Source organism: Meriones unguiculatus, chromosome 9 (assembly GCF_030254825.1).
Source record: "Meriones unguiculatus strain TT.TT164.6M chromosome 9, Bangor_MerUng_6.1, whole genome shotgun sequence".
In the NCBI taxonomy this organism is placed as follows: Eukaryota; Metazoa; Chordata; class Mammalia; order Rodentia; family Muridae; genus Meriones; species Meriones unguiculatus.
Window position 1 is genome coordinate 30,270,233 of NC_083357.1, and position 12,999 is coordinate 30,283,231.

Genomic DNA, 12,999 nt, shown 5'->3' on the forward strand with positions numbered 1-12,999 from the left:
AATAACAAAGTTACAGTTATGAAGGAACAACTAAAATAATTTTAAGGTTGAGGGTCCCCACAGCACGAGGAATTATATTAAAGGGTTACAGCATTAAGAAACACTGCTGTGAACAAAATGACAGCCTACAGACTGGGAAAGGATCTTCATCAACCCCATATCTGACAGAGGGCTGATATCCAGAATATATAAAGAACTGAAGAAGTTAAAAAGCAATAAATCAAGTAATCCAATTTAAAAAATGGGGTTCGGAGCTAAACAGAGAATTCTCTGTAGAAGAATATAGAATGGCAGAGAAACACTTAAAGAAATGCTCAAAGTCCTTAGCCATCAGAGAGATGCAAGTCAAAACGACCCTGATATCTCACTTTACACCCATCAGAATGGCAAAGATAAAAAACTCAAGTGACAACACATGCTGGAGAGGTTGTAGAGAAAGAGGAACCCTCCTCCACTGATGGTGGGAATGTTAACTTGTACAACCACTCTGGAAATAAATCTGGCGCTTTCTCAGACAATTAGGAATAGCGCTTCCTCAAGATCCAGCTATGCCACTCTTAGGCATATATCCAAAAGATGCTCAAATACACAACAAGGACATTTGCTCAACCATGTTTGTAGCAGTTTTATTCATAATAGCCAGAACCTTGAAACAACCCAGATGTCCATCAACGGAAGAATGGACACAGAAATTGTGGTACTCTTACACAGTGGAATACTACTCAGCAATTAAAAACAAGGAAATCATGAAATTTGCAGGCAAATGGTCGGATCTAGAAAAGATCATTCTGAGTGAGGTATCCCAGAAGGAGAAAGACACACATGGTATATACTCACTTGTAAGTGAGTACTAGACCTGTAAGATAGGATAAACACACCGAAATCTGTTCACCTATAGAAGCTAACAAGAAAGAGGACCCTGGGTAAGATGATCAACCCTCACTTAGAAAGACAAATGGTTTGTCCCTAATTGGTCTTATGTAGGAGGACTGACTTGATCAGCCAGTTCAGTGCTGCTGCAGCTGCCAGGTAAGGAAGTCCAGCTGCAGCTGCAGACTGGGATGCTAGTCCAGATGCCTTCTGGGAAGTTGTGGGTGCCCTCCACTGTACTCTCCAGGCCTGGGAGGCCCAGGGTCTATGAAAGAAGGGGGAGTTAGTATGACATGGAAAGGATAGGAACTCCACAAGGACCAAATATATCTGAGCACAGGGGTCTTTTCTGAGACTGACACTCCACCAAGGACCATGTATGAATATAACCTAGAACCTTTGCTCGGATGAAGAAAGACCATGGTAGAAAGACCATGGTAGCTCAGTAACCAACTGGTTTCCTGTAGTAAGGGGAACAGGGTCTATTTCTGACAGGAACTCAATGGCGGGCTCTTTGACCTCCCCACCCCCCAAAGGAGGAGCAGTCCTGCTAGTCCACAGAGGAGGACTTTGCAGCCAGTCCTGAAGCTACCTGATAAAACAGGGTCAGATGAAAGGGGAGGAGGTCCTCCCCAATCAGTGGACTTGGAAAGGGGCAGGGAGGAGATGAGGGAGGGAGGGAGGGTGTGGGAGGGAATAAGGGAGTGGGATACAGAGTTAATAAAATGTAACTAATAATAAAAAAATAAAATAAAATAAAGAAAACCCACAGAAGTATACACAAAATATACATACATTAATGACTAATTTAAGCATTTTATAATTTTTATATTATGTTTGATAGAGAATGCGCAAAAAAATTGCATTTACAAAATTATATACATTTGAATATATATATATATATATATATATATATATATATATATAAAGACAAATGGGATGGACATTGGATGTAAGAGAAAACAAGTAACAGGACAGGAGCCTACCATTGAGGGCCTCTGAAAGTCTCTACCTAGTAGTGTATCGAAGCAGATGCTGAGACTCATAACCCAGCCTTCGGCAGAGTACAGGGAATCATATGAAAGACGGGGAAGTTAGTATGACCTGGAGAGGACAGGAGCTCCACAAGGACCAAATATATCTGGGCACAGGGGTCTTTCGTGAGACTGTATCTCCAACCAAGGACCATGTATGGATATAACCTAGAACCCCTGCTCGGATGTAGCCCATGATAGCTCAATATCCAAGTGGGTACCCTAGTAAGGGGAACAGGGACTATTTCTGACATGAACTTAATGGCTGGCTCTTTGACAAACCTCCCCCCGCACCTGCTAGGCCACAGAGGAGGACTTTGCAGCCAGGCCTGAAGATACCTGATAAGCTAGGGTCAGATGAAAGGGGAGGAGTTCCTCCCCTATAGGTAGACTTGGAAAGGGGTAGGGAGAAGATGAGGGAAGGAGTGTGGGATTGGGAAGGAATGAGGGAACCAGATACAGCTGGGATACAAAGTTAATAAACTGTAACTAATATTAAAAAATATTAATTAGAAATAAAAAAGAACCACTGCCATGGTAGATTAAGAATAAATAAATACAAAAGAATTAGCCACTGATCTCAGCCAACTGAAATAAGGAGCAGCCATGCAAGAAAATCTTTCTGAATGAGGAAAACTGAACCAAAATCTAAGGAATTCAGACTTGAATGCCAGACAGGGTAGACCAGGGACCTGCCTATCTGCAGAGACAAAAACTGCAGAGAGAGACCAGAGTATTCATCAGTGATGCTAGAGAAGAGAGGGTAGCACATTCGAGGCCTGAAGTCCAAGTCCCATGTGTGTGATGTAAATTGTTGCCTCGGGGCGAAGGTTCCAAACAGTATTCTGTCAGAATCAGCCTCATAATTCTTGCCAAAGCTGATAAGGTGATACTGGGGAGGATCCAATGACAGTCCCATGCTTGATAGGTGCTGTTCCTTGGAGAGACAGCCCTGGCGCTTTGTTAGTTAATTTTGAGGCAGTGTCTTAGCCACCAGAGCTGGCCTCAGTGTGCAGTACCCTACTTCGGTCCCCCGAGTAGCCAAGATTTCAGCGTGTGCTGCCACGCCCTCTCGCACTGTCTAATGCCCTCCTAGAACGGGGTCAACATTTGTCTAATCCATAGGCTTACTTTATAAGAAATTCTCATGCTGTAAAAACGTCTTTTATTGTCTGGCATAAGCATAAGATAATAAAACAAAGTAGATTAAAAACAACCCATCTAAATAAACACTTGCTTGATATTTTGCCTGCTGCAGGTTCTGAACTGAGATAACTGCTTTTAGCTAATGGTGTAGGTGAGCCAACCTCGGGAATGTGGTGTTTATGAAGCCCACCTACAGCTAACTCCTCCCCTTGAAGAATGGAGAGGGATCTGGCAGCATGTGACTGTGGGAGCATGATGGGAAGTGACATAGTGACTGTGAACCTCTCATGGCATCCTTGAGGTTGCCAGTGGCGAGGGTCCCACCACTTAAAAGCTTCTCTTGGAGTTGTGACTTGTTGGGGGAACCTTTCTCTCGAGTCCTGGACAGGTATCAGTCACTTTAAAAATCACTCAGTGTTAATGGCAAGGTTCAAAGCCCTATTGTAACCATTCCTTTGGGTGTTTCTTTTCCTATAATTAAGCAAAGGCACTAGGAGATAGTGCAATTGGACTTTCTAATTTGACTCTTGTACTGGGTCTTACTATCCTGGCTCACAGCCATGAGAAAATGACTGTTGACCAAACAACCAGAGGACACTGTGTCAGCAACAGCCACCATGAACATGGCCATGAGAAAAATCCCGAAGACTGCAGTAATTCCAGTTCATGAAAAAGCTGCCAAGGTAGAACTAGCTTGTTTTTCTTGGCCACTTCACTATCATAAGTCTTCAAGAAATAGAACCTAGCAATCAGCTTTATCTAGGGGAGGGTGTGACTGGTGGCCTAGCAAAGGGATTGCTATGAAGAGTACTAAGTGAATATCTAACAAATGGATAATATCCAGAATATAAAAAGAACTCAAAAAGTTAAACAGCAACAAAGCAAGTAATCCCATTAAAAATGGGGTACAGAGCGAAACAGAGAATTCTCTGTAGAGGAATATCAAATGTCAGAGAAACACTTAAGGAAATATCCAACATCCTTAGTCATCAAGGAAATACAAATTGAAACAACCATGAGATTTCATTTTACACCCATCAGAATGGCTAAGATCAAAAACCCAAGTGACAATACTTGCTGGAGAGGATGTGGAGAAAGCAGAACCCTCCTCCATTGCTGATGGGAATGTAAACTGTACAACCACTTTGGAAATCAATCTTGTGCTTTCTCAGGAATAGTGCCACCTCAAGGTCCAGCTATACCACTCTTAGGCATACACCCAAAATATGTTCAAGTATACAACAAAGACATTTGCTCAACCATATTTATTTGTAATAGCCAGATGTCCCTCAACTGAGGAATGAATACAGAAATTGTGGTTCATTTACACAATGGACTACTACTCAGGAATTAAAAACAAGAAAATCATGAAATATGCAGGCAAATGGTGGGAACTAGAAAAGATTAGCCCAGAAGCAGAAAGACACACATGCTATATAGTCACTTATAAGTGGATATTAGATTTATAATATAGGATAATCATACTAAAATCCATACACCTAAAGAAGCTAAGCAAGAAGGAGGACTCTGGGAAAGATGATCAATCCTCATTCAGACAGGCAAATGGGATGGTCATCAGAAGAGGGAGTAAACAGGGAACAGGACTGGAGCCTACCACAGAAGGCCTCTGAAAGACTCTACCCAGTAGGCAGAGTGCAATGAATCTTATAAAAGAAGGGGGAGATGAAAGACCTGGAGGGGACAGGAGCTCCACAAGAAGAAAAACAGAAGCAAAAAATCTGGGTACAGGGGTCTTTTTTGAGACCGTTACTACAACCAAGGACCATGTATGGAGATAACCTAGTACCCCTGGACATAGTAGCCATGGCAGGTCAGTGTCCAAGTGGTTTCCCTAGTAAGGGGAACAGGGGCTATCTCGGACATGAACTCATGAGCTGGCTCTTTGATCACCTCCCCTGAGGGGGGAACAGCCTTACCAGGCCACAGAGGAAGACAATGCAGCCAATCCGGATGAGACCTGATAGACAAGGGTCAGATGGAAGAGAAGAAGGACCTCTCCTATCAGAGGACTTAGTGATTGGCATGGGGGGAGATCAGGAAGGGGAGGTGAGTTTGAGAGGGGACAAGGAAGGGGGCTATAGCTGGGATACAAAGGGAATAAATTATGATTAATAAAAATATATAAATTAATAAAGAAAGAAAGAAGAAAGGAAGAGAATATCCAAGCTGTTGGTGCAGAGACCACACTGTGTCTTAAGAGCAAGACAGCAGTGACTGCACAGCGGGGGGGGGAAGGGAATAGTACTAAGTGGTTAAGGCTATATGATTAGTGCAAACACAAGCTTTTATTTACACAAGAGATGCTCAAACATTTCTTTGTCTGACTGTATAAGTCAGCTGGCTAGTTGGCTTTTTGTGTGAATGGGCTGAAAGCCATTCTTTGTACTGCCTCTCTTGGTATCACAATGCCAGGAGCAGTAAAGGTCTTTGGGGACATGGTCTTTTCTCAAGTCTTTTCAGTAGTGTGGTCTAAACTGATAATACAAAGAAAGCATCCCAGATAACAGTGCACAGTGACGGCAGTGGAGTATCAGTGGTGGCTGCAGCTGAGCAGTCAAACAGCCAAACCATGGAAGCAGCCTGGCTGCGGGCCACTTACTAGCTGCAAAAAAGCAGCCAAAGAGTTCTCAGGTGTCTCTACAGCAGATTAGAGGAGTAACAAGAGCAGGCAGAGGGCTGAGGTCAAAAGACAGTAGTGACCCAGAGAAGAGAAGATGCAAGTCCTGGTGGCCAAAAAATTTTAGAGAGCTACCAAGCCAGAAGAAACAAGGGTCTCAGACACCCCAGGACAAAAGCTGTGATTCTGGTTGCTGTTAAGGGTTGGGCAATCTCTATACCTAGGCTCCCAGAAATTCTGGGCCACTTGTAGATGTAACTATGACAATACCTGAGGTCTTCATAAGAAGTATAGTAATAAAGGAGGCCACCTGCAGCTGTTGTCAAGCACTGTTGTCAAAGACAGAAGTTGCCAAGGCACTGAAGAGATTCTCCTTGCATACCTGTAACTTCTATCTGGGTGTACAAAAGGACACAGTCAGCTGATTGGTACCAGGATAAAGGAAAATCTTTGAAAAATGTTTGGGAAGTTTATACATTTAGAGCATCTTTCTGTCTGTATCATGGATGAGAATTTATGGAAGCAGACTGAGTTTCTAGGTATCACGTGGAAGGAAGCTGTTAAAGCCCAAGTGACAAAGATAGAGGTCTGACTGAAGAAATATGCTTAGTGTTGGTAGGAGAGAAGCTGTCGATGGACTCTTCAGAAAATGTTGACCGTGCATGGTAATTGAATGAACAAAGGCTCCGAATTGGTGGTGGTGTGGTATAGAAGGGATCACACAGGTAATGTCTTCTGTTCTTTGAATTTGGCTGGTCACATTCTCCCAGGTTTCCAGACCCTTTCTACTGCTTTCAGGTGGTTTAGACTTCCAGGGCATACAAGTCAAACCCTGGGAAGAGTTCATGCTTTGAACCCTTCCTATGGGGCATCCTAAATGAACAGAAAACAAGACTTTAAAGTTCTACTGATTGTGTGAGAGTGAATGATGGAGGACATGACTCGGGAAATGGGAAAAGGAAGTTCTGTTTAGGGAAGTGGAGGGAGATAATAATAATAAAGAGGGTGAAATTACAATAAAGGTGTCTGAAAAAGACATAATAAATTACTATTTGTTGTGGATGTAAATATCTTTTTGCTTGGTTCCAGGTATGGGATTTGGGACTGATTCAGATGGTCCACCGAGATGGTCCACCGTGGCAGACTATTTGCTTCATGCTGGCTCTGAAAGGAGCTCTCTACCAGCTGCGGATAGTTTGAATCTGAGGACTCTGGAGAGGCAATAAATGCCAGAGCCCAGAGAGCATGAAGGAAAGAACGAGGCTGCTCCTGCTTCCCTCTTGTTGCTCCTAGTTGCTGTTGTGGAATAAGAAGTTGGAGAGCTGCTGAAATAAGGATTGGATTGGCTCCAAGGAATCTGATGACCCTGATCTGCAGGAAGCAGCTAAGAAAGAAATGCACTCCCTCTCCTACTAACTGTTTGTCTCTCCTACCTGGTTTTGGGGTAAAGGAAGGGATTGGTGTGGAGTACAGAAAAAAATATAAACACAAATAAAAGAGTTTTTAAAATAGAATGACAACTATTAACTGTCTACCAAAGGAACTTTAATACACTTAAGTCTGTGTATAAACACACACATACACAAACACATATTTGGGCTAATAATGCTCCTTCCAAAAGCCAAAGACCCTATGACAAAATTACCAATACCAAGCTTGAGAAATCTTGTTTTGAGTTGTTGGTCAAGGTTGTCCAAGAGTCTTCCCTCCAAATTACAGACTATTGTTTTTGCTTTTGGTTGTCCCACAGAGGTAAGTCTCTGTTGCTGAAGATAGCATGAATTCCAGATGCAGGGTCTCAACTGACACAGAGTATCTTGCCAATAAGGACTAGCTCTCATAGTCCTATGAGAGACTATGAAAACTTCCAAAACAGGAGGCAAACAATAGCCCTACCAAGCCACAATGTCTCTTAACTACACCAATGACCAACGTGACATGATAACCATAAGAAAGCAAGAGTGGCTTGCATATGTTGGTGGTAAAAAAGCTCTCCAATCAGATCTAAGACCTTCCCAACAGGAGAGAATTCATGTATTGTGTGAGAAACCTATCCAAATGAAGCTATGATCTTGGAGGAGAACCTACAATAACTACTTTACTAAACCAGCATAAGCACTGACTACATTCCAAACATTTGTCCTTATATCCACAGATAAATGTAGTCCTCATCCTTCAATAAGGAAACTTCTCTTTGCAGCTGATGGAGACCATTACAAAAACATACAACCAATCAAATCGCAGAACTGTGAAGTTCAGTCCTAATGGATAGACACAGCTAAAAACCACTCTTGGACCTTAGGCTCAGGGAACAATGTGGCAGAGGGGACAAAAGATGCCAGAGACAATGGAGTTTTCTGTGAGATTCTCACAGACCCTTTAAAGTCTCTCGAACATGACTGCCTAAACATAAACTGGACAAGAACAATTACAATAGACATGCTAAACCAAAGGAGGGAAAGAACACTAGACATTAATCCTATACAAAGGACTACTGATGCCTAAAGAATGCTGACAATGGGAGAGCATACAAACTGATTATCCAATACCCAATGGTCAACTCTGAAAATATAGATAAATGTAACAATATGCAGATTGAGCAGGTTATATATATATATATGCATGTAATAACAAGTAATGAAAGATAAGCCATGAATTTGAAAGAGAGAACAAGGGGCTACATGCAAGGGTTTGGAAGGAGAAATAGGAAGGGAGGAAATGATGTAATTATATTATAATCTCAAAGGAAGTAATAATTTTAAAAAATGAAGAAGAAAAAAAGAATATACCCAAGTCACACTGGCAGTGTGTTAATTAGCCATGGAACCAGTGAAGGCCTGAAACCAGAGCCTTTCAAGAGTGATGTCATGTGTTTGTTCTATGATGTTCATATTGAACACACAATAAGGAGGTGGAAGAAAACATGGAGTACTCCAAACAGGCCCATGAGCCTTTACTGACGGGCAGACTAGTCACATAGCCAGATGGTTCTTGTGAGAATGCAAACTTCTTTGAGGAGGAAGAGGGAAAGGCACACACAGGAAAGTGACTACCTTTTCAGAAATTAGAGGAACACTAAGAGTTTTTTCCTCTCAAAACGATTTTGAAAAAGTATCTGTTCCTTTCTCTTCATTCTCGGTGTGTTGATTTCTTCTAAGTGGCTGTTACTTGAGTTTGTTTGTGTTGAAAAGTTCCTACTTGAACTTTTCTGCTTGTTGATTTAGTGTTGAACTTTATCCACTTAAACAGATTGAGAATGCTTTTAATTAGAATTAAAGGTACTTCTTAGGTCTGGGAAGAGAGGTCAATGGATATTGCAAATGTGGTCACTTGGAATCCTTAGAGTCAATGAGAGCCAACAGGGCTTTAGGAAAGAATAGCTGACATACAAAATTGTACTGCTGTCTTCTGTGTCAGGGACTCAAAATCAGCCACAGGGGTTACAGAACGTCATCCTCACTCTGTGCATGAATAGCTTCGGAATACCTAATTTGCCATAAAACTTGATGTCCCTGTTCAAATCAGACCTCTTCTATGTGAAAGGGACTTAGGCTTCCACCTTCCACATACTGCTAGTCAAAAATGAGTGTATTTAAAACAGTGCTGCCAACGCAGGGTCTCATTAGAACTCCCTGAACACTTGACCAAGTTGTTCCAGGATGCCCCCTCTGCAACCATATTAGCACTTGCAGCTGTTTGGTATGTTAAAATACTGATTTTAAAATAAAACCCTTCCACATGTCCGGTCCCAGGGATCAGCCTGCACTGGGAGACCCCTGATAGGGAATTCCAACTCCCTCTTCTCTTGAGACCTTGTTTTCAAGCTACATCTCAGCCACATTTAATAAGTTTACTATGAAACGTAAAGGCAGTGTTTTATTTTTTTCCTGCTGGAGCAGACATTAATTGAGCAAAGATGAGGTGTCCATTAAGTATATTGAGGTGTGAAGGATGACGGCCCTCCCAAAACAATTCCTAGTGAAAACATCAAATTTTCTTTCACACCAGAAAAATCACACAGCAGCCAAAGGGAGCTGAACTCTGTACCTTGGATTACGCTGCACGTGTGGCCAGCTAAGAGCTTCTGCTCCAGGAGTGGGTCCACCATGCTGCCTTCCAGCCTATCACAGCAGGATGTCTCAATTTCGGTGGGTTCTTGATACTGAATGCCACACCCTTCAGTCACCACTAATTAAGTGAATAGTAACTACAGGGTCTACTTGTGTCTAACACTGTATAAGGCACAGTTTGCAAACAGTGAACAGATCTAACTTTTCCGATTTTACTTTTTCTTTGAGAGATATATCAATTTCCGCAATTGTACCCCAGCACCTGAGATTCTCTCTTCCATCTCTTGTATTCTGTTGGTGATGCTTACTTTTGTGGTTCTTGATATCTTCTAAGTTCTCCAACTCCAGAGTTTTCTCTGTTTCTGTATTCTTTATTGATGCTAATTCTGTTCTCATATCTTGCATCATTTCCTTCATCTGTTTGAATGTGGATTCCTGTCTATCCTTGTTGGCCTCTATTTTTTGTTCATTTCCTCTTTATGTGTCTTGAATAACTGCATAATTATAGATTTAAGATCATTTTCCTGTGCTTCACCTGCAATAGAATACCCGCTGATTTTTGGAGATTCTGGTGAAGCCATGATGTCCTGGTTTTTTGTTGCCTGTATTCTCGTGCTGGCCTCTAGCCATCTCGTTGTCTGTAGCCTTGATTGATTATTCTTGGAACCTGTACTGCAGACTGGATCCACCTGTCTCTGGAGTCTTGAGTAGTCTCCTCTGTAACCACTGTCTCTGCTGGCTCCCTGTTTGTGACCCGGGTAGCTGGGGCACAGGCAGAAAGATCTCTAGGCCTAGAGCTCCTCCAGTGTCCTAACTGGCTTCCTTCAGATGGTGGAGGATGGAATTTGGGTCCCAGGCCTGGCTCCGTTCTGCTGGGTTCACTGGGTTGACTGTGCTGGCTGCATTGTTTCTGACTCATGTGAGCTAGGCTGCTGGGGAGTAGGCAGAAAGATCTCCAAGCCCAGAGTTGCTCCAGGGCCCTGCAGGCCTCCTTGGGGAAGAGGACAATGGAACTTGGGTCAGGTGCATAGGTTCTCTCCACTAGGCTCTGTCTGTGCTGGGCTCATTGATGCTGGCCTATGTGAGCCAGGTTGCTGGGGCGCTGGTGGATAGATCACTGTGCCTTGAGCTGTTCCAGTGTCCCAGAGGTTTCCCTTAGATGGTGGGAAATGGAACCTGGGTCCCCTGCCTAGCTCAGCTCCGCTGTGTTCACTGTCTCTGCTGTGCTCGCTGATTCTGACCTGGGTGAACCAGGCAGGAGGGGAGTAGGCAGAATGAAGCCACACCTCCCCTTCAGTACCAGAATGTATCCTCTCCACTGGACAGTGAAAGTGAGTGCCACTAGGCGCTGCGACCTGGAAGGTGTCCACAGGATGTTGAGTGTGGTCTCCTGGGTTTAGACACAGGACCCTCTAGTACCCAGAAGTACCCAGAAGGTGTCCAGGTTTGGAGTCTACCCACAGTACAGGAATGTATTCACTCCACAGGCAGTGAGAGCGAGCGCCCAAGGTCAGATGTGCCTGAGTCTGGTTCCAGGAAGGTATCCACAGAAAGTGGGCTTGGATGGTGGGGGGCCTAAGGCTGTGGGGTTAGAACCACACATGCCCCACCACTGCCTGTCCTGGAAGGTAACCGCAAATGGTGTGTTTGGGCGGGTGGGTGGCCTAAGGCTGTAGGGAACGAGCGCCCTGTGCAAGGGGCAGGTCCCAGGAAAGTATCCACTGATGGTGAGTTCCAGTGGGTAGCCTAGGGCTGTGGGGTCAGAGCAGCGGGAACTGCTGCCGCTGGTCCAGGTGGATTCGGGCCAGTGGTCTAAGGCTGCTTCCCCGACAGGCACTGCTGCTGTAGGTCCCAGGAATATATCCACAGATGGTGGGTTTGGGTTAGTGAAGAGCTGCCGGGTCAGAGCCCAGAGAGCTGTAGCCGGTCCCAGGAAGGTATCCACTGATGTGATTGGGAAGGTAGCCTAGGAATTTTTCTGGCATTAGCCAGGTGACCTGATGATGGACCTTCAAGTATCCCTGTGGATTCTCCTCTCACCTGAGAAACAGACATCAGGGTTTTCGGATCCTCAGAACAGCCTGCTGGTCACTTAGCTCTCACTGCTGAGCTGCCGTTAGACACCCTGCGTGGTCCGCGCCGCCATCTTGGATCACGAATAGGATTTCAACCCTTCTCCAAAAGTCATTTATTTGTGCAACTGTGTCAAATACTGGGGAAAAAATTGTGAGTTGAATCATTAGAGGTTTTTGTGATTTTGGACAGTCTCTGTGTATAAACTGATGGCATGGCTGCTCCATGGTATGGTAAAGAAGAAGGTTTTTATTGTAGCTTTGAGAGAAAGAGAACAGGCAGAGGTATCTGGAAAAGCCCAGAGCAGAGAAAGAAAGGTACAATCTGAATATGAGCAGCACACTGGATATGGCCAGAGCTATCTATGAGAAAGAAAAGAATATCGTGGGATACAAAATAGAGAATGAGAAAAGCAGGAGGGGAGAGTAGGGAGGGAGGAAACTATGGAGAGTATCAGGGTATAAGGAGAATGAGTAGACTGAGGAAGGGAAGGCTGTGAGCTGGAGAAAGTTTTGGATAATAGGGGAGGAGAGAAGGGACAGATAGGGGCTAGCATGGACTTTGAAATGTAGATCAAGTACTTGTGACATTGACAGAGCCTGTCACCACATGTTTCTCTTCTGCCAGAGGTAAGGGAAATGACTCTTTTTGGTAGAGGGTGACCAGTTTCACACGTTCCAGAGGAATGCTGACTTTCATCTAACTGCCAGATATCCTCCTACAGCCCAGATTAGGTTCACTAGACTTCCTTTTGTAGTTTGGAGAATTGGAGTTTCCACTGGACTTAACACTCATATGGGTCTCAAGAATTTAGCAATTGTTTCAGGGACTCACCAAGGTGTCTTTCAGTGAAATGAGTAGGGTAACACAAAGCAGCAAATAAACTAAAGGGTTGAGATGGGCAGAGTGGACAGAGAGGCTGGAGGAGCAGATAGGGAAGCAGGGGGCTGTGGATTATGTTCCTGACCTTATGGCTGTGGGAACCTACTTTCAATAAGCTGATGTGAATAAGTCTTTGGGAATAAAGAGCAAAGAAGGAGTCAAGCAAATACAAAGCTTCTGGGTAAAGGATGTATGAAGATATGGACTGTTGTTGGGCAGGAACCCAAGAGCTTGCTCTAAGACACAATGAGTTTGAAGCTGCTCTAGGACATCTAAATACCAAGCT

The 12,999-nt window shown here is 43.8% G+C and overlaps 1 protein-coding gene across 1 annotated transcript in view; it reads left to right on the top strand.

The window, feature by feature from the left end:
* Positions 1-7,180, top strand: part of LOC132656207 (uncharacterized) — a 60,585-nt gene extending 53,405 nt beyond the window's left edge. Inside the window, exon 6 of the mRNA XM_060390621.1 lies at positions 6,778-7,180. Within this exon, the coding sequence (XP_060246604.1) occupies positions 6,778-6,888 (111 nt within the window). The 3' untranslated portion in view covers positions 6,889-7,180. The remainder of the gene's footprint in view (positions 1-6,777) is intronic.
* Positions 7,181-12,999: the final 5,819 nt, after the last annotated feature.